General features: G+C 44.4%; 1 protein-coding gene across 3 annotated transcripts in view; it reads right to left on the reverse strand.

Annotated features, from left to right (window-relative positions):
- Window positions 1–26,722, reverse strand: part of LOC116979988 (multiple epidermal growth factor-like domains protein 6) — a 322,278-nt gene that overhangs the window by 94,849 nt on the left and 200,707 nt on the right. For all 3 annotated transcript variants that reach the window (XM_033032015.1, XM_033032016.1, XM_033032014.1), the window contains exons 5-6: window positions 12,502–12,624; window positions 3,169–3,291 (exon numbers count right to left, since the gene is read on the reverse strand). In XM_033032015.1, coding sequence (XP_032887906.1) covers window positions 3,169–3,291; window positions 12,502–12,624 — 246 coding nt within the window. The remainder of the gene's footprint in view (window positions 1–3,168; window positions 3,292–12,501; window positions 12,625–26,722) is intronic.

Genomic DNA, 26,722 nt, shown 5'->3' on the forward strand with positions numbered 1-26,722 from the left:
CAACCCATGCCTCCTCATTCCCTCCATTCTCACATATATCAGTTCAAATAGCGATGATCAATTTTCACCCACAGTAAAACAGCGGGCAAATCCTGCTTCCCTTAGGTGAATTATCGGGTCCCAAGTAAGACAGCATGAAAAGAGCACTGATCATACCAGCACCTTCATTATTATTTGTTAGAAACTTAGAAACATAAAAAATAGGTGCAGGAGGAGACCATTTGGCCCTTTGAGCCTGCACCGCCATTTATTGTGATCATGGTTGATCATCCACAATCCATAACCCGTGCCTGCCTTCTCTCCATATCCCTTGATTCTGCTAGCCCCTAGAGCTCTATCTAACTCTCTTTTAAATTCATCCAGTGAATTGGCCTCCACTGCCTTCTGTGGCAGATAATTCCACAAATTCACAACTCTGGGTGAAAAAGTTTTTTCTCATCTACTTTTAAATGGCCTTCCCTTTATTCTTAGACTGAGGCCCCTGTTTCTGAACTCCCCCATCACTGGGAACATTTTTCCTGCATCTAGCTTGTCCAGTCCTTTTATAATTGTATATGTTTCTATAAGAGTCCCTCTCATCCTTCTCAATTCCAGTGAATACAAGCCCACTCTTTCCAATCTTTCTTCATATGACAGTCCCGCCATCCCGGGGACTAACCTCGTGAACCTACTCTACACTGTATTTCCTCAAATTAGGAGACCAAAACTGCACACAATACTCCACATGTGGTTTCACCAGGGCCCTGTACAACTGCAGAAGGACCTCTTTACTCCTATACTCATATCCTCTCGTTATGAATATTCTGTTACAATATTCTGTTGTGCTGCAGCAAGCAAACATTTAATTGTCCTATCTGGGACACAAGACTATAAACTCTCTTGACTTAACTTGACTTGAAGGCCAACATTCCATGAGCTTTCTTCACTGTACCTGCATGTTTACTTTCAGTGATCTTTTCCCCACTAAGATGACAGTGTTCCTGCATTGTGCTCGGCACCACAAGAAGCTGTGGCCTGTGGTTCCTGATAATCCTATTCCCAGCAGTAGCTGAGGGCCACGCTGCATAGTGCACCATGACTCTGCTCCATAACATGTGGGAGGTCTCAGTGGAGACCTGAGCATCATAGCTGACCAGAGCAATCTCCCAGTTAACTAACATTTTAACTTACCTTCCCATTCCTATACTGACCTTTGTGTCCTGAGCCTCCCCCACTGTTAAGAGTGAGGCCACACGCAAATTGGAGGAACAGCACATCATATTTCACTTGGGCAGCTTACAACACAGCAGTATGAATATTGATTTGTCTAACTTCAATTAACCCATGCGTTCCCTCTTTCTCCATCCCTCCCCCACCCTAGTCATCCTGCTAGTTTAAATGTTCATAGCCCTTCGTTATCACTTCTTCCACAGCCAACAATGGACCATTGTGGGTTCCATGGCCATCTGTGCTGGCTCAGATTTGCTCTGTACCATTTCATACCTAAGTTTCCCTCTCCCCTAACTCTCAGTCTGAAGAAGGGTCTCGACCTGAAACGTCACCTATTCCTTTTCTCCAGAGATGCTGCCTGACCCGCTGAGTTCCTCCAGTTTGGGTCTAGCATCATTTCCTCTCTTTTCCCCCACATTTTCCCCACTCCACCTCTTCCTTCCTTTGTCTCCCCTTCCCTTCCACTTCTGTGTCTGGAATGCAGAGAACAATTTAACTGAGATGATGAATGTGATGCGGCAGTTGTAAGAGAAGCACCCACATAGTTTCCTGATTTTTTTTCGATGGGCTAGAATTTATAAGGTCATAAGTGACAGGAATAGAATTAGGCCATTTGGCCCATCAACTCTACTCCACCATTCAATCTTGGCTGATCTATCTCTCCATCCTAACCCCATTCTCCTGCCTTCTCCCCACAACCTCTGACTCCTGTACAAATTAAATATCTATCTATCTCTGCCTTAAAAATATCCATTGACATTAACAACTACTTTATGCACTAAAATAGGTGAAATTGCATTTCTAGGCTTCTCTCCTCATATTTTGCTTATGTCCGATTTGATAGCTAACAGCAAAAGGTTATAAAACATCTTCCTATTAGCAATATGTAATTAGAAAATATTGTGTCCAAAGATGACTGTGAGGCATTCATGGTGGCATGCAATGAAGAATCACCACCAGCCTTGTTCCTTTCATTCCCCTTTCATGCTCCTTTCCTATAAATTAGTTTAATCACAAATAAATCTTTAAGCCATCCTGGCTACAATCTTCATCAAAGGGATTCCTCTCAAAATGCACCGATGACTGTATAATCTAACACCACCCTGGTTTCTTTATTTTCTTCCAAAAAGAATAACATTTCTCTATTTCTACCCTATTTCCACTCCTCTCCTCTCCCAACATCACACACCAGCTCCCGGTGAACCTCTGTTGAAGCCTACTTTGAAGAGGTTCTCCTCTTCTCTCTGACATGAGGTCTGCAACACCCTCTCTCACTGCTCCCCCTCTGTGACTCCGACTGCTCTCCGGCTCTATGATCATGTTTTAACAGGTACGTGTGTTTCCTCGGTGATTGCCTGTGCCTTCATCTTGTGCCTTGGAGCTTCCATGGACCTCCCAATTCTTGGGCCTCCCAGTTCGGTCCCAACCTGGATTACAGGTACCGGCAGTCAATCCACTGCTTCTCACAACTGTTCTCCTTCCGTGCCCTGCGTTCCACACTGGCCACCATGAATCGGTACCAACAATCCCTCGCTCTGACCCTCCCACAGCTCTGGGTCTCGCTCACCCAGATCTTCAAAGGACGGCAACTTTACTTCATTCATCCCTCTTGTTAACACATCTTCCCTAGCCAACAGTGGGCCATTATGGACTTTACTCTTCCTCAGATCATCTGTTGCCAGCCCTACTTTGTTCTGGCCTTCTCTTATCTTTTCTCACCTCTAGTCCCCCCCCCCCCCACGACCTCTATCTTTCAATCTGAAGAAGGGTTCTGACCTGAAACATTCACCTATGAATTTTCTCCAGAGATGCTGCTTGACCCACTGAGTTACTCCAGCATTTTGTGTCTATCTCTGTTGAAGTAATTTGGAGCAAATAGATGGTGGACCGCCCATCTGGTTCCTAAACATGAAAAGGGAGTGACAACAAGTCCGGGCTGGCTTTGCCAGTCATACTCACTGATACACGTGCGACCGTCCGCGTGGATCTTATAGCCAGGCTCGCATTCACAGTAAAAGGATCCTTTGGTGTTGATACAACGTTGTTGGCATCCTCCATTAACCATAGAACATTCATCAACATCTGCAAAGCACAAGAAAACAAACGCAGACACAGACATAATGTTGTTCCATGATCTTTCGATGGGAAAGTAGCATACTGAATAAATAAACTATACACTAAATAACTTTTGTGGTGCTTTAAGAAAGTAATACATTGCTCCCTGCTCAAATGAGTCACCCAGTCAAAGAGAGAACAAATCAAAAATAGACACAAAATGCTGGAGTAACTCAGCGGGTCAGGCAGCATCTCTAGAGGAAAGTAATAGGTAACATCTGATGAAGGGTCTCGACCCGAAACATCACCTATTCCTTTGTCGAGTTGAGTTACTCCAGTATTTTGTGTCTGTCTTCGGTGTAAGCCGGCATCTGCAATCGCCTACACAGAGAACCAATCAAGATTAGTTTAGTTTAGTTTACTTTAGAGATACAGCGTGGAAACTGGCCCTTCAGCCCACCGAGTCCACGTCGACCAGCGATCCCCGCACGCTAATAATATCCTACACACACTAGGGACAATTTTACATTCATATCAAGCCAATTAACCTACAAATCCATACGTCTTTGGAGTGTGGGAGGAAACCGAAGATCTCGGAGAAAACCAAAGCAGGTCACGGGGAGAACGTACTGTACAAACTCCGTACAGGCAGCACCCGTAGTTAGGATCAAACCCAGGTCTCTGGTGCTGTAAGGCAGCAGTTCTACCGCTGCACCACCGTGCCACACCCCGGTGTTCCCAGACACAGTGAAAGTGACCTGTCCACCACTCTCTCTATTGTCTAATCTCTTCTCCGGAGCAGTCTCCTCTGCTGCCACATCCCAGCTGCCAAGGACAGTGCTCTTGCAGATTTTTCACCAATTTCTCAATTACTTGTGAGACACTAGAGCAAGTACATCTAAAAAGCAGGTGATCTACAATTTCCAAGCTGTTGTTGTTGGTATTGTACTGTAGCTAGCCACAGACCTTGGAATAATTCAGCACCTGTCTCTACTATCTGAAGCTGTCGTAATGCATACACAACTTAAAATGATGCACAGTTTCAAGTTGCGCTTAGCAAAACATACAAATCCTCTTAATTTCAAAGTATTAGATAGCAAATTTGAAGCATCCTCCCCACACTGCCAATGAAATGTAAAATCATCAATGAGGATGTGGGGGGGAAACTTATCATCATTAAAAGCATGATTCATCATCCGTCTCAGTGCCGTGTTCCTGCACCATAACAATACCCCAATTCTCTCAGTTCCTGGATTAAGCCCATCATCCATCCCTAATTGCAAGGGTGTCAAGGGTTACGGGGAGAAGGCAAGAGAATGGGGTTAGGAGGAAGAGATAGATCAGCCATGATTGAATGGCAGAGTAGACTTGATGGGCCGAATGGCCTAACCTTGTGATTGACATGACCTTATGATTTGGATAATAGGTTCTAAAACCCTCCGCAGGAAGAGAATTCCAAAGATTCACCACCCTCCGGAAAGATGGAAGACTATAGATCATGTGCGGCAGATGAGATTAGTTACATGTCCATCATACTCGACACAGACATTTGTGGGCCAAAGGGCCAGTTCCCATGCTGCACTTTTCAGTATTCAATGTTCTCTGGGTGAGAAATCTTTCCTCATCTCTGTCTAAATGGTCTATGACCCTGACTCCCAGTCTAGACCAGCGGTCTTTAACGCTGACCCTTAGATTTAGCCTCTTCTGCCAGAAGAAACATCCTCCGTACATCAGGCCTGTTAATCCCTATTAGAGGTTGTAAGATTCAATGTGCGCCTCTCTCATTCACTGTACAGAATACACGTCTGGTCCACGCAGCTCCCCTGTATAAATCAGAATGTCAGATACGTATGTCAGAGATGCCATGAGATTCATGGTTATAAAGTACTTCAGCAACTCAGTTAAAAGCCCCAGAAGAGCAAAGGCTCTTCCAGCTGGTTTGCTCCAAAACAGAGAGAGCAAATCTTATATTAGATGCTCGACACAAAATGCTGGAGTAACTCAGTGGGACAAGCAGCATCTCTGGAGTGAAGGAATGGGTGACGTTTCAGATCGAGACCTTCTGCATTATATTAGATGCTGCTGGTGTAACTGACATATCATGTGGGCACGCACTTTTACTTTGTGAATCATCCAACTGGATAAATGGCAAATTCATATCAGGGACAAATAAAGCAACTTGATGCAGTCAGGATCAGAGACAAACACGAGAGGAAAAAGTCCTGAAGGAAATGGCAGGGAGCCACAAGCAGTAAATCCACACAAGCTGTGAACTCCAGTCTCTATATAGATTGGGAGTAAACTGACACAAGCGCCAAAGGAAAAGCCCAAATGAGTGCTCTTCTCGGCTTACACAAACTGAAAGTAAAGGGAAACTATCTTTATGAAACCAGACCAGGTAAATATTTGGCATCTTCCCTACTTAGTAACACTAATACAATGACCCACTCGAGAGATAGAGAATTTGGTGAAGAGCCCCCTCCCCCCCCCCCCCCCTCCACTCCATCTGCCATTGCTTTTCCAACACAACACCCGTTGCTAATTTGCTTTGTGTTGTATCCTCGCTTTTGCAAGTTTCTGTGCACTGTGATTTTCCACTGTCTGTATGGACTAGTGAAACTAGAATCCTCTTGTCACACTGAGCCACCCTCCACTGGAAATACCAATTCACCTTTGGGTATTTACTAATGCATAAATAAGGACATTGTCCAATACAGGGAAGGCCAGTTTAGATTGTCTATATTTTGGCAGCAATCAGACTATGATCTGAAACATGAGTCAAAGAGTCATACAGCATGGAAAAATGCCCTTCAGTCCAACGTTCCCACACCAACCAACCAACATGCCCCATCTACACTCGTCCCACCTGCCTGCGCTTGGCCCACAACTCTCCAATCCTGTCCTATCCACATACCTGTCCAATTGTCTCTTAAATGTTATGATAGGGGGCGCTGCACTGGCAGCAGCCTGTCGGCAGCGTGTCCGTCTTTTTCAACTTTTTTTATTTTTTTAGTATGTTTAAAAGTGTGTTTTTAATGTTTCTTTGTGTGTTATGTGTGGGGGGTGGTGTGGGGGGGTAAGGGGGAAACCGTTTCGGCCGCCTCTTCCATGGAGAGGCGACTTTTTCAGGTCGCCTCCCCCGTGGCCTAATTGCTAGGATCGGCGCGGACTTTCCCGGAGACGCGCCCGGAGCTTCAGCGGCGGGCACAGCGTGGACTCTCGGCGCGGAGCGGGTGAGACCTCGCTGGAGGGGAGCGCTCCGTTACGCTGGCCCGCGGCAGCCGGCAGCCTGAAGCCGCGGTCTGCAGAACTCCAGCTGGTGCGGCGTCTACAGCCCGGGATCTCACGTTGGGGACTCGGGGGGAAGAAGAAGCTTCCACCGCCGGCCCGCGGCCATCTTCTACCGCGGGCGTGGTATGGACTTATCATCTCCCCTGGAGGAGAGCTTCGACCGCCGGCCCTGCAGACTGCGGTGCTTCCGGCTGCGGCACGGCAGGTACTTTAAAACTTCGAACGCCGGCCTGCGGCCTACACCAGCCTGAAGCCGCGGTCTCTGGTTGGGAAGAGCCGATCCTGGACTCACCTTGACTTTGTCCCTTACCATCTGGACGCCCGCAGCAACGGCTGTGGAGGGTGGAGGTCCCGACCACGGGGGGAAATGGAGGAGGACTGGCCAAGCTCTGTGCCTTCCACCACAGTGATGAAAGCTGTGGTGGATGTTTGTGTAAAATTTTAATTGTGGTTGTGTTCTTTATTATTGTACCGCTGCTGGCAACCCAAATACCACCGACCTTGGTTGTGTGGCAATTAAATTATATCAATCAATTATCAATCAATCAATAGTACTTGCCTCAACTACCTTTTCCGGCACCTCATTCCATATAGATAGATAGATAGATAGATAGATAGATAGATAAATACTTTATTAATCCCCTTATTCAGGGGAAATTCTGATGTCCATGCAGCACACTAATAAAAATACAACACAGTATTCATAAAGAAATTCAACACCAAAACATCCCCCCACAGTGATTCCCACTGTGGGGGAAGGCACAAAATCCAGTCCCCATCCTCTTGTCCACCCATAGTCGGGCCTATTGAGGCCTCCACAGTCGCCGCCACGGCGCCCGATGTTCTCGCCGAGTGATGGTACTCCGGCGTCGGGAGAACCCCCAGCGGCTTGGGGTGCCAGGAACGGCCGCCTTCCCACCGGAGCCTGCGGCTTCCAAGCCAACAGACCACGCCAGACGGAGCTCCGCACACTGGTGATCTCGGCGAGATGTAAGTTCAAAAAAAGTTCAAACGTCGCAGCTGGCCGCTCCGCAGAACCGCGGCTCCACGATGTTTTCCTCGGCGGTCCCAAGCATACTGGAGTCCCAGCGCGGCGACCCAGGAAAGGCATCGCCCGCTCCGCAATAGCGCTCCAGCGCTGCACTGCCGCCAAAGCCGATGTTCTGCGCCGCCGCCGCCGCCAACGCCGACGTTCTGGCCAGGTCCCCTCAGGGAAACGTCGCTCCAGGACCCGCTGGTAGGCCGCAAGGACAGGTCGAAGTCGCTGCTCGGAGGAAGGCAACCCCTCCGACCAGGTAGGGACTTAGAAAAGCAGTTTCCCCCTTCCCCCCCCCCCACCAGCCCCCACACATAAAAGATTTAGACCCCCTGACTGTACATTTAACGAACTAAAAATAATAAAAAAGAAGGGGAAAAAACGGACAGCTGCAGGACAGGCAGCCGTTCAGGACAGCGCCTCCTCCGGATGAATATAGCCACCACCCTTTGTGTAAAAAAACATTACCCCTCAGGTTCCCATTAAATCTTTCCCCCCTCATCTTAAACCTATTGTTCTCAATTCTCCTACCCTGGGAAAAACACTGTGCATTTACTCGATCTATTCCTCTCGGAATTTTGTATACCTCCATAAAATCACCCCTATCCTCTTGCGCTCCAATGAATAAACTCCTAGCCTGCTCAACCTCTCCCTATGGCTCAACCCCTCGAGTCTTGGCAACATCCATATAAATCTTCTCTGCAGCCTTTCTAACTTAACACCATCTTTCCCAGGATGGTGACCATGACTTACTTAGTCTCTCAGAGCACTGAGGACAGTGTATTCCTAAAGTCAACTCACTGCTTCTGTACAACTCTTGGATTTGCAGCATGAAGATGAAATGGATGTAGGCAATTAGGTGTATTGTAAGCGAGTCTGAAGAAGGATCCTGACCCAAAACATCAACTATCCATGTTCTCCAGAGATGTTGCCTGACCCGCTGAGTTACTCCAATACTTTGTGGGTTTTACAGATGTATTGTGAACTGCCCGGGCACCTCCTATGCTACCAGCTCCTAAGGTGGGAGAATGTGTAGGAAGGAATGCAGGTTTGCACTGAAAATAGGCACAAAATGCTGGAGTAACAGGCAGCATCTCGGGAGAGAAGGAATGGGTGACGTTTCGGGTCAAGAACCTTCTTCAGACTGTAAAAAGGTGCTAGAATTGTTTGAAAACAGAGCAGTACTGGAGATTATCATTCATTCTCCTATCCTTGTTTAGTCGGTATGTGGAAACACAACTGCTGCTGTGTCTGGATTAGAACTCATTTCCTTTTGCCCTCTTCACCAGGAAATAGTGCAGTGGGGGAACCAAAGAGAGCTGCTCAGGGTTATGTACACATGGACAATACATGCTGACTAGACCACATCCCATGAACAAACAAATAAATAAATAGCTAAACCAAGTAGTCAGACAGAATACAGTTACATTGCAGATTTTCGTCCTGTTATAAGCGATTAATTAAAAATCGAAAAGTCCCTGAGGATTGTATCAAGCCCATGTTTTCCCTGTAAACCAATAACTACAGCTAAGATGACACCTTGTAAACTAAGCGGCACTTTAGTGCGGTACAGAGGGAGAACTCTTAATGCTGTAAGTCATCAGTCAATTGAAACACTGTCTAGTCAGATTGATGCAGTTAGCAAATTGATGAATTTCTCTGGCACATTTTAACCTCCTCCTGCACAATCCTCTTTGGAGGATTGAAATACGTCCCAAAAAAGACCCATTCGCGTGCCCTCATCCCCCACCCCCCCCCCCCCTCGTCCACCCCCTTCCACCCCCCACAAGTTATTGTCTTTCAGGTAATGCAAATTACAGAATTCACAAATTACTACCCAAAAAGGTGAGAAAATAAATTAACTTATTTTCACAGAACCTATGTACAAAATGTACACAAATAAACGAAATATATTTTGTGTAGGAAGGAACTGCAGATGTAGGTTTACACCGAAGATAGACACAAAATGCTGTAGTAACTCAGCTGGACAGGCAGCATCTCTGGATACAAGGAATGGGTGACGTTTCGGGTCAAGACCCTTTTCAGACTGAGAGTCAGGGGAGAAGGAGACACAGAGATAAGGAAGGGTAAGGTGTGAATACGAGACATCAAAGGGGACAAAGCTAAATGAAAATGTAGAATATATCATTGCTAGCTGGGGGAAAGTGACAATGAAGCATACACAGATAGAATGTAATCAAGGGGACAATCAGACTGGTCGGAGAACTGGGATGGGAAAGGGATGGAGGGAGCTTTAATTTTAATATTTTACTATATGCTTCCATTTATATTTATCCATTGCATAGAGATAGAAAATTCATTCAATGCAATGACTCACACAGCCCTTGCCCATCAGTTGCATTTATATAGAGCAATGCCAATTAATTTCTCTTCATTATTTATAACATGCAAAACCAGATGACAAGTTGTGCTGATGGCACATACCAGAGAAGACATTTGAATAAAAAAAGATAAGACAAATCATTACATTTTGTAGGATCATAAAATGGTACATCACATAAATGGCCCTTTCAGTTCACCTCATCCATCTTGACCATAATGCCCATCCACACTCATAAGATATAAGAACAGAATTAGGCCATTCGGCCCATTGAGTCTTCTCTGCCATTTGATCATGGCTGATGTATTTTTCCTTCCTCAAGCCCATTCTTCTGCCTTCACCCTATAACCTTTGACACCATTACTAATCAAGCATCTATCAATTTCCACTTTAAAAATACCCAGTGACTTGTCCTCCACTGCTGTTTGTGGCAATGAATTCCACAGGCTCACCACACCCTGGCTAAATAAATCCCTCCTCATCTCCATTCTAAAGGAACGTTCTTTTAGTCTGAGGCTGGGCCCTCTGATCCTAAATTCTAGCACTACTGGAAACATCCTCTCCATGTTCACTCTATCTCGGCCGCCTAATCCCACTTTCCTGCATTAAGCCTGCATCCCTAGGGTGGGGCTACGGTTACCATGGCGATCAGTTGTCAATAGAGATCACTGCAGGGTGACAAAGACGTGTGATGTCTGCAAATAGCAGATCAGGGTCAACTAATGGAGAGAGAAAAATTGAAGCAATGTCACAGCAGAATGCTTTGTAGCAGAAATATTTAGTTTTAATTTTTATTTTAGGAAGAGATTGACTTTCTAGTATTTACTGAAGACTCCGTACGTTTCAATACAAGCATGTCGCCATCTCTCAAGTAGCTGATATCTGATACTCAATATCTGATGATCACTGATCCTGTGAGCACATACGGAGCATTAGTTTTATCTTTTTGGCTCAAACATTTTTACTGAATGAAATAAACTGTTAACCAGTCTTTGAGTATTCCGGTTCTGCCCTAACAGCAACACTCAACAACATCTTCCCAAAGGATCTAGCTTGTTTCCAACAAGCTTGCATTTTCAGACTAGTTTTGCAAGCCTTCAATGCCACATTTTTTGAGGCTGGATATCCAATTAAATGTTCGGGAAAACGGCAATATGCCATTGGCAAAAAGTGATCGGGGTTCTGAGTGGCGGAGTCAGTAAGGGAGAGCCTAAATTATTGAATTGCATTAAGATCTGTAAAATCCTCATCACTTATATAAAAAACAAATTGTATCAAAAATTAAACTATCAAGTATGGAGAGGGATTACAGAATGAAATATTTGCAAATGACTGATGACAGTATAAGCGACTGTATCAGCTGTATAAGAGAGTTGCATTCCTACAAAACACACTATGTCGCATAAAGCGAAGCAGTAACATTTGCATCTGCAGATATTTCATATCTTGGCTTGGTTCGGCAACTTGAACGCCCTGGAGAGGAAAAGACTACAAAAAGTAGTAAACACTGCCCAGTCCATCATCGGCTCTGACCTTCCTTCCATCGAGGGGATTTATCTCAGTCGCTGCCTCAAAAAGGCTGGCAGTATCATCAAAGACCCACACCATCCTGGCCACACACGCATCTCTCTGCTACCTTCAGGTAGAAGGTACAGGAGCCTGAAGACTGCAACAACCAGGTTCAGGAATAGCTACTTCCCCAAAGCCATCAGGCTATTAAACCTGACTCTGATTATTAATAACCCATTATCTGTTATTTGCACTTTATCAGTTTATTTATTCATGTGTGTATATATTTATATTATGGTATATGGACACATTGATCGTTTTGTAGTAAATGCCTACTATGTTCTGTGTGCTGAAGCAAAGCAAGAATGTAATTGTCCTATACAGGGACACATGACAATAAACTCACTTGAACACTTGAACTTGATCTGCATGTGCAGTTCCTTCCTACACAGCTCTCTCCTTCCACAAGGACAGGGAATGCCAGCTCCCAGCACGGGACAAGGGTTCAGTTCCAGGGAACAGCCTTGGTCAGTGAATGGCTGTCGGAAGGTTAGCAACCAGCAATTGACTCAGTCACCTCCCAGTCTAAAGCGACGGTAAATATCCGCACTGTAAAACACGGCAGCTGCCGCTTGGCAGAATGTTTCTGCAGAAAATGTTAGGCTGCTGTGTGTGTGTTAGTTCCACACAGGGTCACACAAATATTCCTGCTGCAACATAATTCCAGCTGCCCAGGTGTGCACCTGACCTGAGGTGCTGTCCACATAGATTCTTCGTGAAGGCGTTGATTTGTCCCTGGGGCTCTGGCCTCCTCCCACATTCCAAGATATGCTGGTAGGTTAACTGTCTGCTGTGGATAGTCCCTGTTGTAAGTAGGTGGAAGGAGCATCACGGGGAATTGATGCGTGTGTGAGCAAAAAATAGGTCACAGGGAAGTAAGCTGGGATTGAAACCAATAGCAATGTTCTGAGAATGCTGGCACAGACTCGATGGACTGAAAGGCCTCTTTCTGCCTCACTCACAAAAAGGTGTTAAAAGTAATATTATTGAACCTACTCACCTTCACAATATTTCCCATTTGCTGCAAGTTTCTGTCCCGTTGGACATTTGCAGTAATAACTGCCAATGGTGTTACAGCACTGGTCCTGACAACCTCCATTATCCTTGGCACATTCGTTCACATCTGGCAGTGGTAAGAAAGGGAGAAAAATGTTACACTGATTAGAAATAAATCTCGATTAAACAACGTTTCAGTTACCTGTGTGTGGAAAAATGTCTTTTAAATTCAGAAATCTTTAAGTTACTGATTTCCACAAATAGGCATTTCGACAAAGCAAGTAAAATATCATTGTTGTGGATAGAGAGGCACGCTGATGAACAAATACAGATTAATACTAAGCTTTCATATTTACAGTGACAATTAGTTTCCGCAACCTGGGTCTCCTGGGACTATCAACTATCAAGTTGAGTCTTTAAATTCTTCTGCAGATCATATGTTTTAGCCTGGGCATTGTTGAACTGTTACAAAGCATATCCTGACCCAATAAACAGTTTAATTTAGAGATATAGCACGGTAACAGGACCTTCGGCCCACCAAGCCTGTGCCGACCAGCGATCCCAGTATTCTAGCCCTATCCTACACACACTAGGGACAATTTACATTTATACCAAGCCGCATAGTCTACAAACCTGTACGTCTTTGGAGTGTGGGAGGAAACCGGAGCTTCCCAGAGAAAATCTACGCAGGTCATGAGGAGAACATACAAACTCCGTACAGCCAAGCATCCCCCATAGTCAGGATCGAACCCGGGTCTCTGGTGCTGTAAGGCAGCGTCCCAGCCCTAATTAGCTACATAGAAAAGTCAACCTGCTACAAAAATATAATCCTAATATGAAAGTTAGCAATAAACCCCAGATGGATGCTGCATAAAATTGGAAGGTTCCCGCTAATACAGGAGACTTGTATCTTTGTATGAGCAAGAAACAAAGAAAAGCCAGCCACCAGATCTTAAGTGCATCTTACTGGAGCTGGTAGCGATTTAGTACGTCATAGTTTTAACACTCAGTGCCCAAAATGGTAAAAGTAAGATGCCTTTTGCCAAAAGCTGCCATTACCTATAGGTATACAATACTTAATTGAAACTACAAATTAAACTAATCCAGTTACAGTAAATGTGATGTGATGGAGTGTTGGCAGGCGCGGGTGCAGGGATAGGTGTTGGAAGTAATATGGTAAATTTCGGGAAACTTCTTGGGTGTGAAAGTTCATCTGAATAATCAGGATATTATCAGGTCCAGGATCCATGGACCCCAAAATAAATAGACTCGAGATATTGAAGAAATTAAAAGTGCCTTCCTTAAGATTTGTTCCATTTTATGCACTTTGATGTTCTCTTAAAATGAGGTTATCCCAGTAAAACAATCTGTTTCCCGTTACAATGACATCTAACCAAGCTTGTGATTGGTACCATCTAGTTCATTTTATTATCTGCCAACCCACAGATCAAGGCTCAGAACAATAATCACACTGTGTGCATTAGACAAGAAGACGTAGACCCTCAACTATTTGCAGAGCACAGCAAAACCAGAACATTGAAATCTATCGTTAGCTTCACTAGAAAGCATTCCAATTTCTTGCAAAATTCTGTATACATATTCAAAATCCAGAGGATAGTAAATCAACGTTGTTATGCAAAAATGCTTGCCAACAGGAATAGATAATCTTTAGCTTTAATGACTTACATATTTCCTCTCCAAGAATACAGATGTACCATTGACAAACCTACTAACAAAGCTCTGTAATCCAACCATTAACTGTGGACAGAGAATACAAGACTGAACGGCTCTTCCCACTCAGAGCAAGTATTGTCAACTGAGCCAAGCAACAGGAAGTAACTAGTAAACAGCAGAAGCTAACATGTGTTGACATGAAGAACCAACTATGTGTTTAATCAACAAAGAGTTTGGGTGCTTTATCCTGCTGAAAATATCCTCAATTATCTAAGTTACACTAAGAAGCGTCACCCTGTTTTATCCCAAGGACAATTCCTGAACATAACCCTTTCCTCGTCCTTTTAGAGAGGATCACTGAATCAGATCCACAATCACTAAATTAATCCCCCATATCCAAAATTTACTATCTTAAAAAAAGACAGCTAATTAATTACAGAAATACACTAAACCAAAGTTTTCACGAGAAACTTTATGGATTATGGACCTCAGTAAGCAGCCCAGGAAATGATGTGGGGAGATACATTTTGAGCTGCAGTACATCTGTGGTGGTAGTTATATAATCATTGGTGATAAGAGTGCAGGAATGAGATTAATTTATCTCTCAGATTAAAACTTTATTCTCAATGAAAATTGCCATCTTCAGTGACACGGCGGGGTGGAAGATTGCAACCTTCACGTGGTCCACCCTGTTTCGAATAATGCAATCAACTCGACGTGCACAAACGGAAGATCAAATAGAACAAGTTGTCCAACAACTTTAGGCTGTGCACGCCACACGAAAGAAGAAGAAGAAGAAGAAGAAGAAGTGACACGGCTGCCCCAAGGTCTCCACTGGGACAGACAAACTACGCACAGAGTCCTTCTAAATGATTGAGGCTCAGCTGGTAGAATTCTCACCCACAAATAAAGCAATTCAAGTCTTGCACCAGTAATTAAGCACAGACGTCTAGTCGGTCTACAATATTGTCCTGAGGGAGTGTGGTAGAGTTGAAATGCTGCCTTTCACACGAGAAGTTAACCAAAGTGCTAAAAACAACCTAAGTGGGGTTACATGGCATCGGCAGAGGCAAAGAGATGCTCTACGTTTGTGATCGAGACCCTGCATCAGGTCCCTGCATATCTGATGCAGACTCTCGACCTGAAACGCCAACCATTTCTCTGTCTCCATAGATGCACCAGGACCTACTAAGTTCCTCTTGCATAATTTGGTGCTTATCATGTTGCTGCAGTTTGCTATGTGCAAATTGGCTGTTGTGATTCTTACATTATAATAGCAACCAGTTCAACATTCATTAGCTGAGGAAAATATTTGGATGTCATGGAAAATGTAAATGGTAGGTCAATTTTCCTCTGCATACCACCCATTGCCTGACTATGCTTTTCCTAGTAATTCCTAAATCAAGAGGTTGGAACCTTTTATAGGTCCAAAATTGATTGCACGTGCTTCCCATTGATTCCATCCGAGAGGTTTAGCATTCACAGCGATCTCACTTACATGGTGACAATCAACTGCTTTGTCTATTTTAAGTACAGAAATTGTCTGTTACAATCAGAGCTTTGAGTGAGCTGGGCACTCCTGGGCAGGGCCGGTGCTAGGAATTGCGGGGCCCAATTAGAAAACTGATGGCGGGGCCCCTACTCTCAGGGCCGGCCTTAGGATGTGCGGGGCCCAATTGGGAACAATTTTGGTGAACCCCAGATTCCCAGCCAAGGTGTGTCAGCCCTGTTATTTAGTATATATTATGAAATTGTACACTAGGGTGTGATGGATTCTACACTGTGTGAATCTCTCCCGCTCCCTCCCGTTTGACTGTCAGTAGCTCCGCTGCTTCCAACCTTTACTGTAGCAGCTAATTACCATTAAACTGCATTATGTGATTGGACACAATGCCCTTGGAGACAGCGGCTGATTGGACGGGAGGAGATCTATTTGTGATTGGACGGGAATTTTAAAGCAAGCTGGTTGGTGATTGGATGCAACCCCCTTAGAGACAACGATTGATTGGCCGCCAAACAATATTGTCAAATCTGTAACAAAAATCGCGGGTCGGTGCGAACTCAGTGGATCTGGTTGTATCTCCAAACTAATCTGGTTGTATCAACCAGACTATCTGGTTGTATCTCCAAACTAAACTGGTTGTATCAACCAGACTATCTGGTTGTATCTCCAAACTAATCTGGTTGTATCAACCAGACTATCTGGTTGTATCTCCAAACTAAACAGTATAACATGCAGGTACATTCATTTAAAATTCAGTGATTATTTCACATGATTTCTCACTGTGTAAAGCTCAATATCTGACCAATTTCTGTTTAACACGTTTGGTCTGCCGTGAGCATTTTTCTCTCCCAAAATAGTTCACATCTAGCAAACCGATCAACGAACCAGACAGCAGTTGGACGCAGTCATAGAACCATAGACAATAGGTGCGGGAGTAGACCATTTGGCCCTTCGAGCCTGCACAGCCATTCAATATGATCATGGCTGATCATCCAACTCAGTATCCTGTACCTGCCTTCTCTCCGTACCCCCTGATTCCTTTAGCCACAAGGGCCACATCTAACTCCCTCTTAAATATAGCCAACGAACTGGCCTCAACTACATTCTGTGCCAGAGAATTCCAGAGATTCACCACTCTCTGTGTAAAAAATGTTTTTCTCATCTCAGTCCTAAAAGATTTCCCCTTTATCCTTAAACTGTGACCCCTTGTTCTGGACTTCCCCAACATCGGGAACAATCTTCCTGCATCTAGCCTGTCCAACTACTTAAGAATTTTGTACGTTTCTATAAGATCCCCCCTCAATCTTCTAAATTTTAGCGAGTGCAAGCCGAGTCTATCCAGTCTTTCTTCATATGAAAGTCCTGACATCCCAGGAATCAGTCTGGTGAACCTTCTCTGTACTCCCTCTATGGCAAGAATGTCTTTCCTCAGATTAGGAGACCAAAACTGTACGCAATACTCCTGGTGTGGTCTCACCAAGACCCTGTACAACTGCAGTAGAACCTCCCTGCTCCTATACTCAAATCATTTTGGTATGAATGCTAACATACCATTCGCTTTCTTCACTGCCTGCTGCACCTGCATGCCTACTTTCAATGACTGGTGTACCATGACACCCAGGTCTCGTTGCATCTCCCCTTTGCCTAATCGGCCACCATTCAGATAAAAGTCTACTTTCCTGTTTTTGCCACCAAAGTGGGTAACCTCACATTTATCCACATTATACTGCATCTGCCATGCATTTGCCCACTCACCCAGCCTATACAAGTCACCTTGTAGCCTCCTAGTTTAGAGGGGTTTAAACGGGTTAGAGATGTTTAGAGGGCTTCAGATAGGTTTAGAAGTGTTCAGAAGTGTTGTAGAGGGAAATAGGGGGGGGGGGGGATAGACGGGGTTTAGAGGTGTTCAGAGGGTCCCAGAGGGGTTTAGAGACGTTATAAGCCCCCCGTGAGAACTTGTATTTCTCTGAAATTGAAGATAGACATAAAGCTGGAGTAACTCAGCAGGACAGGCAGCGCAGCGACTCTGGAGAGAAGACCCTTCTTCAGACTGAATTGAACTCTCGTCGGTGAGAGTACTTGTGATTGTCTGAAGACGGGTCTCGACCAGAAACGCAACCCTCTCCCCAGAGCCCATGCCCGTCCCGCTGAGCCACCTTCAACTTCAGAGCCAAACAAAAAACACAGAGTGCTGGAGGAACTCAGTGGTCAAGGCGGCTGCCTCACCCGCTGGGTTTCTCCAGCATTTTTGTCTAGCGCTAAACGTCAATGATTCCGGGAATGCTGAGGAGACAGGGTGATAGAGAGGGAGTGGGAGAGCTAGAGAGAGACGAGATGGTGAGCGGGAGAGAGAGAAGGAGGGAGAGAGAGAGCAAAGCACAGAGAGACACAACGTGGGTCGGTAGGTGAATGACTAACCTGCCCACCAGGAAGAAGCCCCTTCTCGCGGTCCGGGACCCTCACTCATGATGGTGAGTTTAAAGAAATTCTCAATGTGTCATCGATCTACATTCCTCAGTAAATGTAATTGTGTTTTAAACAAGTATTTATGACGCCGCGTGAATTTTATACAAAGGAACACGGCGTCATTAATACTCATTCAAAACACAATAACATTTACTGAGGAATGTGGATGGATGCAGATTGATATAACAACTTGTTAACAACTTCATGTTAAGAAGTGCTAACAGTACTAGTTAACAAATCGTTTGTGTCTGATGGCCGTGCAGCGGTTGTTATACATGGTCGTTTAAAAAAAAAATCCGCATGGCGAATTAAAAAATATAATCTTTATTTAACAAAGAGAATTCGTATTTCCGTACGAAATACGGAACATTAGTGCGGGGCCCCCATTAGGCGCGGGGCCCAATTGGGGGCAATCGGTCAAATCGGCTTAAAACCGGCCCTGCTCCTGGGCACCTCGTGATAAATCACTCAGCTGAAGAGTAGAACATAGAACACAGAAATGTACAGCAGAAGATCAAGTCCTTAGGCCAATAGAGTAATTTGGTTCATTCCAACATCTGAGGACATGTTGGGGACAAAATAAAATAGACAGAATAGTGAAGTGCTGGAAATGCAATTTGATGTCAGCATGACTTTGCCTGCTCAGTTCCATTATACTTTCACTTAAGATGAAACTACTGAATAACACACTGATTACTAGTTGAGGCAGGGACTATTGCAATGTTTAAGTAACAATTGGATAGGTACATGGATAGGACAGGTTTAAGGGATATGGGCCAAATTCAGGCAGGTGGGACTAGTTTTGGTTGGTGTGGGCAAGTTGGGCCAAAGAGCCTGTTTCCACGCTGTCAGACTCTATGAGTCTATCCATAATATGGTTTCATGAACCAGACACCACTCACCAAGTCGATGCCAAACATAATGGCAGGTTAAACTGATCTCATTTTACTGCATGTAACCATATCCCTCCATTCCCTGCATATCCATGTGCCAACCTAAAAGTATCCGAAACACCACTATCATATCTACGTCCATCTACGTCCACCTGGCAAGACAATGTCCTAACACCTCATACACAGGGATGGTACCACAAAGCAGATTGGGAGAGAGAGCAAGCTAGCCTGTGAGGTTCAAGCAAGGACACAGCTGACCTCTGTTAATCATATTTAGGCCGATGTAGCTCAGCAAGGGGGGGAACCATAACGTGGTTGCATCACCTAACCTGATAGCAGCACAACTTGGATTTTTCTTTCAGGTTATACATTCTGGTTGCTATTGGATTTATCAGAGCTTTTCCATCCAGCTCTCTATTCATCCCAAGATAGTGGGATGCAATTCTCCTCACATCACCAGCTGTAATGTTCTTGCATGAACTGAGGTCAGACAGCCTCCAACTTGATCCCAGCGTGTGCAGAACATTATGCATTATTCCTCCCTAAATTAACTACTGCACTCAAGGGAAGCCGTTGGAATTGGTCATGTGGAAAATGGGAACGAGTAATGCTGCACAGTAGGTGTCAGTCTGGGCATTTTACTGAAATTAAAAATGGAATCATGGTTTTGAATCTCCAAGGATTTCAGAAATATTAAATGAAATGCTACCTCCACATCAACACTTCTTTGGGCTTTCACAAAAATAGTTGTGAGTTTCCTGATGCACTATATGGAAGTTTAAAGATCTCCATTTGCTTCCTACAGGCGACATGACTTAATGATTATAACGTTTCCGAGCCAAGTTACTCAACCGCAACAGTAACTTTTTCCATGTTCTTGTTCCACATGCGTTCAATACACTTGCCAAGTGTCTCCTGAGAGGCTAAAATTAGCAAAGGCAACTGAATAAAAAGGAAATTAGCCTTTCCAGTCTTCCACTTAATAATATTAAGGGCTGGAGTTTGAACCAAGAACACTGAGTGCTGCCAATCGACCTGGTGAATAGGGTCTCGATCGTGAAAGCATATTATGGATAGTAATTAGTTTGCTATTCGGTAGCTTTATCTTAAGTGCCAGTTTAATTGAACTAGGCAGGCAAAGCCTTGCTGGCGTCAAATTGCATTTCCAGTTCTTCATTGTTCAATTTATTTGATTTTGCCCCAACTAACTAAATAACTATCTGTTTGATTCATAACGCAAGGAATATCGTGCGTTCTGATCGGACCTCAGTCAGTTACAATCTGCAACTGAATAGATACAACAAATATAATGCATAGCAACAAGAAGTTCAGATTATGGTGTTAATCAAAACTAATTATAGTTTTAATACATTGATGCACATCTGACATCTTCATCAATTTCTACAAAGGCTTAATCATAATATTATTACGTCTTGTCCAAACTGGAGCATCCAGGAGTATGGTCTTTCTGATGGAATAATCAGTGCCCATTACACTTGATAGCATACATTGCACATTTTCTTGGAATTTTTATTATGGGCCTGTCCCACTTAGGTGATTTTTCAGGCGTCTGCCGGCGACTGTCAAGTTGCCAGCAGTCGACTGAGAAAATGGCAACGGCGGCTATCAGAGTGGAACACACACACGCACGGGCAAACACATCGCAAAGGTGGTGGACAGGACAAGCAGAGGGAGCCCTGTCTGAAATTCACACGGTGCAAAGCCAAGGTGATACAGACACACACCGCGATGAACAGGAAGGTTGGCGCTGTAATTAAGACGGCTAAAGCACAGTCTATAGTAAGTCCTTTAAAAGAGGGGGTGAGGGGGAGGGGGGGGGGAGAGGGGGGAGAAGGAGGGAGAAGGAGTGGAGCCAACTTTTAAGAAGCCAGAGATACACGGCTGTGAAGCTCGGCGGACATTTAACATTACCGGTCGGTTATCCATGGTTCTGAAGACTACTGCTTACATTTTTTTCCCCAATGAGCCAATGAAATTCACCGGTCAGCACCGGCTACAACCTACAAGAACCTACGAGAACCTTCGACCTCCTGGCAACCCACCTACGGCACGAGAAATCTCACTGCTCTCCATGGAGGCTTAACACTAGTTGCCGCAAATCTTTCAACATGTTGTAAAATTCGCGACGACCAGAATGAAGCCACGACTAGTTCCCAGAATGCGGGAACTCCTCACGGCCATGAAGGCGACTCCCCGGCAACCATCCGCGAACATGTGGCGACCATGTAGTGACTGCATAGTCTCCTGCAATCGCCTTAAAGGGACAGGCCCATTAGTTAGTGTTTAACTCTGGTAACATGATGTATTAATTAATTGCCACAGGTAATTGAACAAATGCACAGGAAATATCGCCTTCCTTGTTTAATTGTGTTCAAACAATGTAGTCCTGAACTGCAATCAGAATAATGATCAGAGATCATTATGAGAGGTGAGTCTAATGTAGAAGCAGTACTTTGGGGTGGACCAAGAAAATAGAACCGTTCAGTTTCCATCAGTTTTCCCATCCCTTTCCCATTTTAGCGTAATGAGAGAACATGATGTACAGGTAGTTCCCTACATACAGTGACACAGATAGACAGGGTGGTGAGGTGAGCGTGTGGCATGCTCATCTGCATCAGTCAGGGTATTGAGAACAGGGGTTGCAACATCATGCTACAGCTGTATATGACATTGGTAAGGCTACATTTAGAATACCATGTACAGTTTACTTTAGACTTTAGAGATACAACACGGAAACAGGTCCTTCGGCCTGGCAGGTGCGCACAACCATAGATCACCCCGTACACTAGCACTCTCCTACATATTAGGGACAAGTTACAATTTACAGAAGCCAATTAACCTACAAACCTGTACGCCTTTGGAGTGTGGGAGGAAACCGGAGCACCCAGGGAAAATGCATGCGCTCAAAGGGAAAATGTTCAAACTCTGTACGGACAGCACCCATGGACAGGATCAAAGCTGGGTCTTTGACACTGTAAGGTGGCAACTCTACCTCTGCTCCACTGTGTCACCTAGATCTGGTCGCCCTGCTCCAGGGAGGATGTTGTTAAGTTGGTAAGGGTTCAGAAAACTGTCTGCAGGATATTACCAGGACTCTAGAACCTGAGTTATAATGAGAGGCTGGGACTAATTTACATCTAGAATAGCGATTCTTAACCTAGGGGTTGTGATCCCCATGGGGGTTGTTTGGGGTTTTTCCGGGGGTCATGAAGGGGTCATAAATAACATATCAATTTGTTGAGCCCATGTTTAGGAACCTAACAAAGGTCTAGAGTCTAGAACATAGGAGGCTGAGGAGCGACCAGAGGTATTTTGGTGGTCTCAAGAACGACAACTGAAGTTTCAAACGGTTCTTTATTCAAAAGTTTGGTTTTCAGTACACAGGTTCTCTAGACACGTCTGGCCACGTTGGTGGTCAGCGCTGAACTAACCGCACGAAAGCAAAACCGCGCGAAAACAAGCAGCCCCTCCCGAGTCACGTGACCGCGGCTTCCGAATGCCGGGTTCGAAACCTGCGTGCGCCAGTAGGCGCCGCTACAGTATACAAAATCACGATGACCATAGATGTGTTTTTCTCAGGTTGGAGGAGTCTAAAACCAGAGGGCATAGGTTTAAGGTGAGAGGGAAAAGATTCAAAAGAGGCCTGAGGAGCAATTTCTTCATGCAGATAATGGTGCATATTGGAATAAGCTGCCAGGGGAAGCCATGAATTTGGATACAATGGCGATGTTTAAAAGGCATTTGGACAGGTACATGAATAAGAAAAGTTTAGAGGGGTATGAATCGAATGCAGGCAAATATGACCAGCTCAGCAATAACACCTGGTGGGCATGGTCATGTTGGGCTGATGCAATGTTTCCATGTTTATGACCCCATGACACTGAGTTGATTGATGAATGAAAGATCCACCAACCTCTGGTCAGAATCTGCTGTGAATCAATGTTCTATGATACCAACAATAGTCCAATGCAACTATTGCATGGGCCTGAAAAAGGGAATCAGTGCAGTATTTTCTTGACACAGTTGTAGCCTTGCAGCTGGTCTAAGACAGCCCCTTCTGAAAATCATGAGTTCCCTTGGCCAAAGATAGACACAAAAAGCTGGAGTAAATCAGCGGGACAGGCAGCATCTCTGGAGAGAAGGAATGGGTGACGTTTCGGGTCAAGACCATTCTTCAGACTGGTTAGGGATAAGGGAAACAAGGGATACAGACGATGATGTGGAGAGATAAAGAACAATGAATAAAAGATATGCAAAAAGGTAACAATGATAAAGGAAACCGGCCATTGTTAACTGTTTGTAGGGTGAAAATGAGAAGCTAGTGCGACTTGGGTGGGGGAGGGATAGAGAAAGAGAGAATGCCGGGGCTACCTGACGTGAGAGAAATCAATAGTCATACCGCTGGGCTGTAAACTGCCCAAGCAAAATATTCCCTTAGCCAGATGGGCTACCCAGTCCATTTTCAAAATCATCCTATAAGATTGTTATACTACTTTCTTGCCAACATGTGAAAATGGTTTGTCCAATCTTAGCCCTTTGGCAACCACTCCATCTCAGTGTCCATTAGTTAGATGACAGACTATCATTATTGAGAGCAGAGAGGTCTTTCCATCCATTTCATTCCCTCTCGCCTGGGAACCATTTAGATTTCTGCTCCCTGTTCCACATCTCGCCACTGTGAGAGTGTAATAGCAATACTATATGCTACAACTCGGGCCTGTGCCACAGGAACCTGTGCTGGATCCACTTTTAGTTGTCACCTATATTGACAATTTAGACAACATTGTCATTAATACATTTCCAGATGACACTTAAATTGATGGTATAGTGGGCAATGAGGAGGCCTATTAAGTTTACAAAAGGATATGGATCAATTAGGGAAGTAGGCCGAGGAATAGCAGGTAGAATTTAACTCTGGCAACTGTGATGTGGTGCATTTTGGAAAGTAAAACCAGGGGAGGACTTGCAAATTAAAGGGGACTGTTGTCGAGATGACAGACCTAGTACACGGATGCATAGTTCCATGAAAGCGGTGACACAGGTAGACAGGGTAGTGAAGGCGGCATTAGGCGTACTTTGCTGCATGAGTATTGAGTACAGGAGTTGGGATGTAATGCTACAGCTGTACAAGACATTGGTGGGACCACATATGGAGTGTTGCATGTAGTTCTGCTGGAAAGGGTGCAGAACAGATTCATCAGAATATTACAAGGATTCGAGGACTTGATTTCGAAAATCAGGTTAGATTGGCTGGGACTATTTTCCTTAAAGTAAAGATGGCTGTGGAGTGATCTGATAGAGGTAACACAAACTTAGGAGAGGCATAGATAAGGTGAATAGTTACAGTCTGTTTCCCAGGGTAGATAAATCCAAAACTAAAGGTCTAAGTTTAAGATGAGAGGGGGGAAGATTTAAAAGACACACAGAGGGTGGGGCATTATATGGAATGAACTGCCAGACAAAAGTGTGAAAGCAAGTACAATGGTGGAGTTTAGAAGATACTTGGACAGGTACATGGATAAGGAAGTTTAAAGTGATATGCGCCAAATACAGGCAAATGGGAGTAACTCAGCTATAAAACCTGGTCGACATAGATAAGTTGAGCCAAAGGGCTTGTAAAAGGTACTGTATGATGATATGACTCTAAGAATCTATTTATGTTTGCTGCTACCACTCTGAAGAAGTTCCAAAGATTCACCATCCCCAGAGAGAGAAACAAAATCATCGCATCACTTAAATGAGAGATCACCTATTTTAAAATAGTGATCCCTAGATTCTCCCACAAGAAATATTCTCCACATAACTCTCCTGTCAAAACCCCCAGATTCTCATAGGTATCATCAAGACCTCCCTCTCTTTCTAAGCTCCAGCAGTTGCTTCATAAGACAACCTACTCGTTCCAGACTGTAATCTTCTAGTAAATGTTCTCACAACTGCTTCTCATGCATTTACATTCCTCATCAAATAAGGAGACTAATAAGGGGATCGCCGGAGAAGATCTCCAACCACTGGCCTGCCTGCAGCCTATAACATCGAGAAGCCGCGGTCTCCGGTAAGAAAGTGGCTGATTCGGGCACTCCAAGCCACGGAGCATGTTCCATCCATCCCGACATCGGAGCTTCGATCATCCCGACGAGAGGGCCTGCACATCGGGTCGTCCGTAGCGGCGACTACGGAGGGTCAAGGCCCCAAACACGGGTGAACAAAAGGAGGGAGACTGACTGAAATGTATTGCCTTCCATCACAGTGAATGGTGGATGTTTATGTTAAGTTTTATTGTTCTTTATAAGTGTGGCGTGTTCTTTTAATTGTATGGCTGTATGGTCACTCAAATATCACTGTACCTTAATTGGTGCATGTGACAATAAATGTGAATCTGAATCTCATACTTACTTCCAATAAGCAATAACATTGTTAGCTTTTATAATTGTTTCTCTACAAACCACTCGCATATCATTTTTTAGTATGCTCAGATCTTTCTGCCTGAGAGCGCTGCAAGCTCTCCCTTTATTGAGACATTTTTTTAATGTTTCCTGCCATAATGGGCAATTTCACATTTTACCACTTTACCTAATATTTGTCTAATCTTTGCCCATCCACTTCACCTATCCCTATATCTGTATGATATCTTCCGAAGGCCTCACCAAGTTGATATCATCTTCAGCAAATTTAGTAACCATATATTCAGTTCCTTCATCCAAATCATTTATATATATATATATATTTTTTTTTTAATTTCCACTAAGTACTTCAGCTTCTGAGGAAAAGCCTCTAACAAATTGCCTTTCATGCAATCAGGAACAAATATATTTTTTAAAAGCTGCACATAATGGAAACCCCGAGTAGAGAAAATCATTTTTTACACAGAGAGTGGTGAATCTGTGGAATTCTCTGCCACAGAAGGTAGTTGAGGTCAGTTCATTGGCTATATTTAAGAGGGAGTTAGATGTGGCCCTTGTGGCTAAAGGAATCAGGGGGTATGGAGAGAAGGCAGGGATGGGATACTGAGTTGGATGATCAGCCATGATCATATAGAATGGCGGTGCAGGCTCGAAGTGCCGAATGGCCTACTCCTGCACCTATTTTCTATGTTTCTATGTTTCTATGTAGGTCAAGCAGCTTCTGCGGAAAGAGAAATGGACAACATTTCAAGTCACTCTCTGTGAAAACACTTGAAATGCTCAAAGGACTTTTAAAGTCGATGAATGTCTCTGACATTCGAAAGTAAAAAGGTACACACACTATTTACAGCTAAAAGTTTTAAGATTAAAAGTAATTAAAACACTTACATTAGAAAACATGATTAGTGTATTTTAATTTAAACTAGACCAAGTGGGCCCCGTTGGGTCTCTGTCACACAGGAGGCCTGGTCCCCCAACGCAACCCGTTCCCCCAACGCATTATTCCACCACTCACCCATAGCCCCCATGGGAGGCCTGGTCCCCAACTCAATCAGCTCCCCAACGCAATATTCCACACTCACCCGTTTCCCCAATGCAACCCGTTCCCCCAACGCAACATTCCACCACTCACCCATAACCCCCACGGGAGGCCTGGTCACTCAATGCAACCCATTCCCCAACGCTATATTCCACCATTCAACCGTTCCCCCAATGCAACCCATTCCCCCAACGCAGTATTCCACCACTCACTCATAGCCCCCAACT

This window comes from Amblyraja radiata, chromosome 13, assembly GCF_010909765.2.
Source record: "Amblyraja radiata isolate CabotCenter1 chromosome 13, sAmbRad1.1.pri, whole genome shotgun sequence".
Classification (NCBI taxonomy): Eukaryota; Metazoa; Chordata; class Chondrichthyes; order Rajiformes; family Rajidae; genus Amblyraja; species Amblyraja radiata.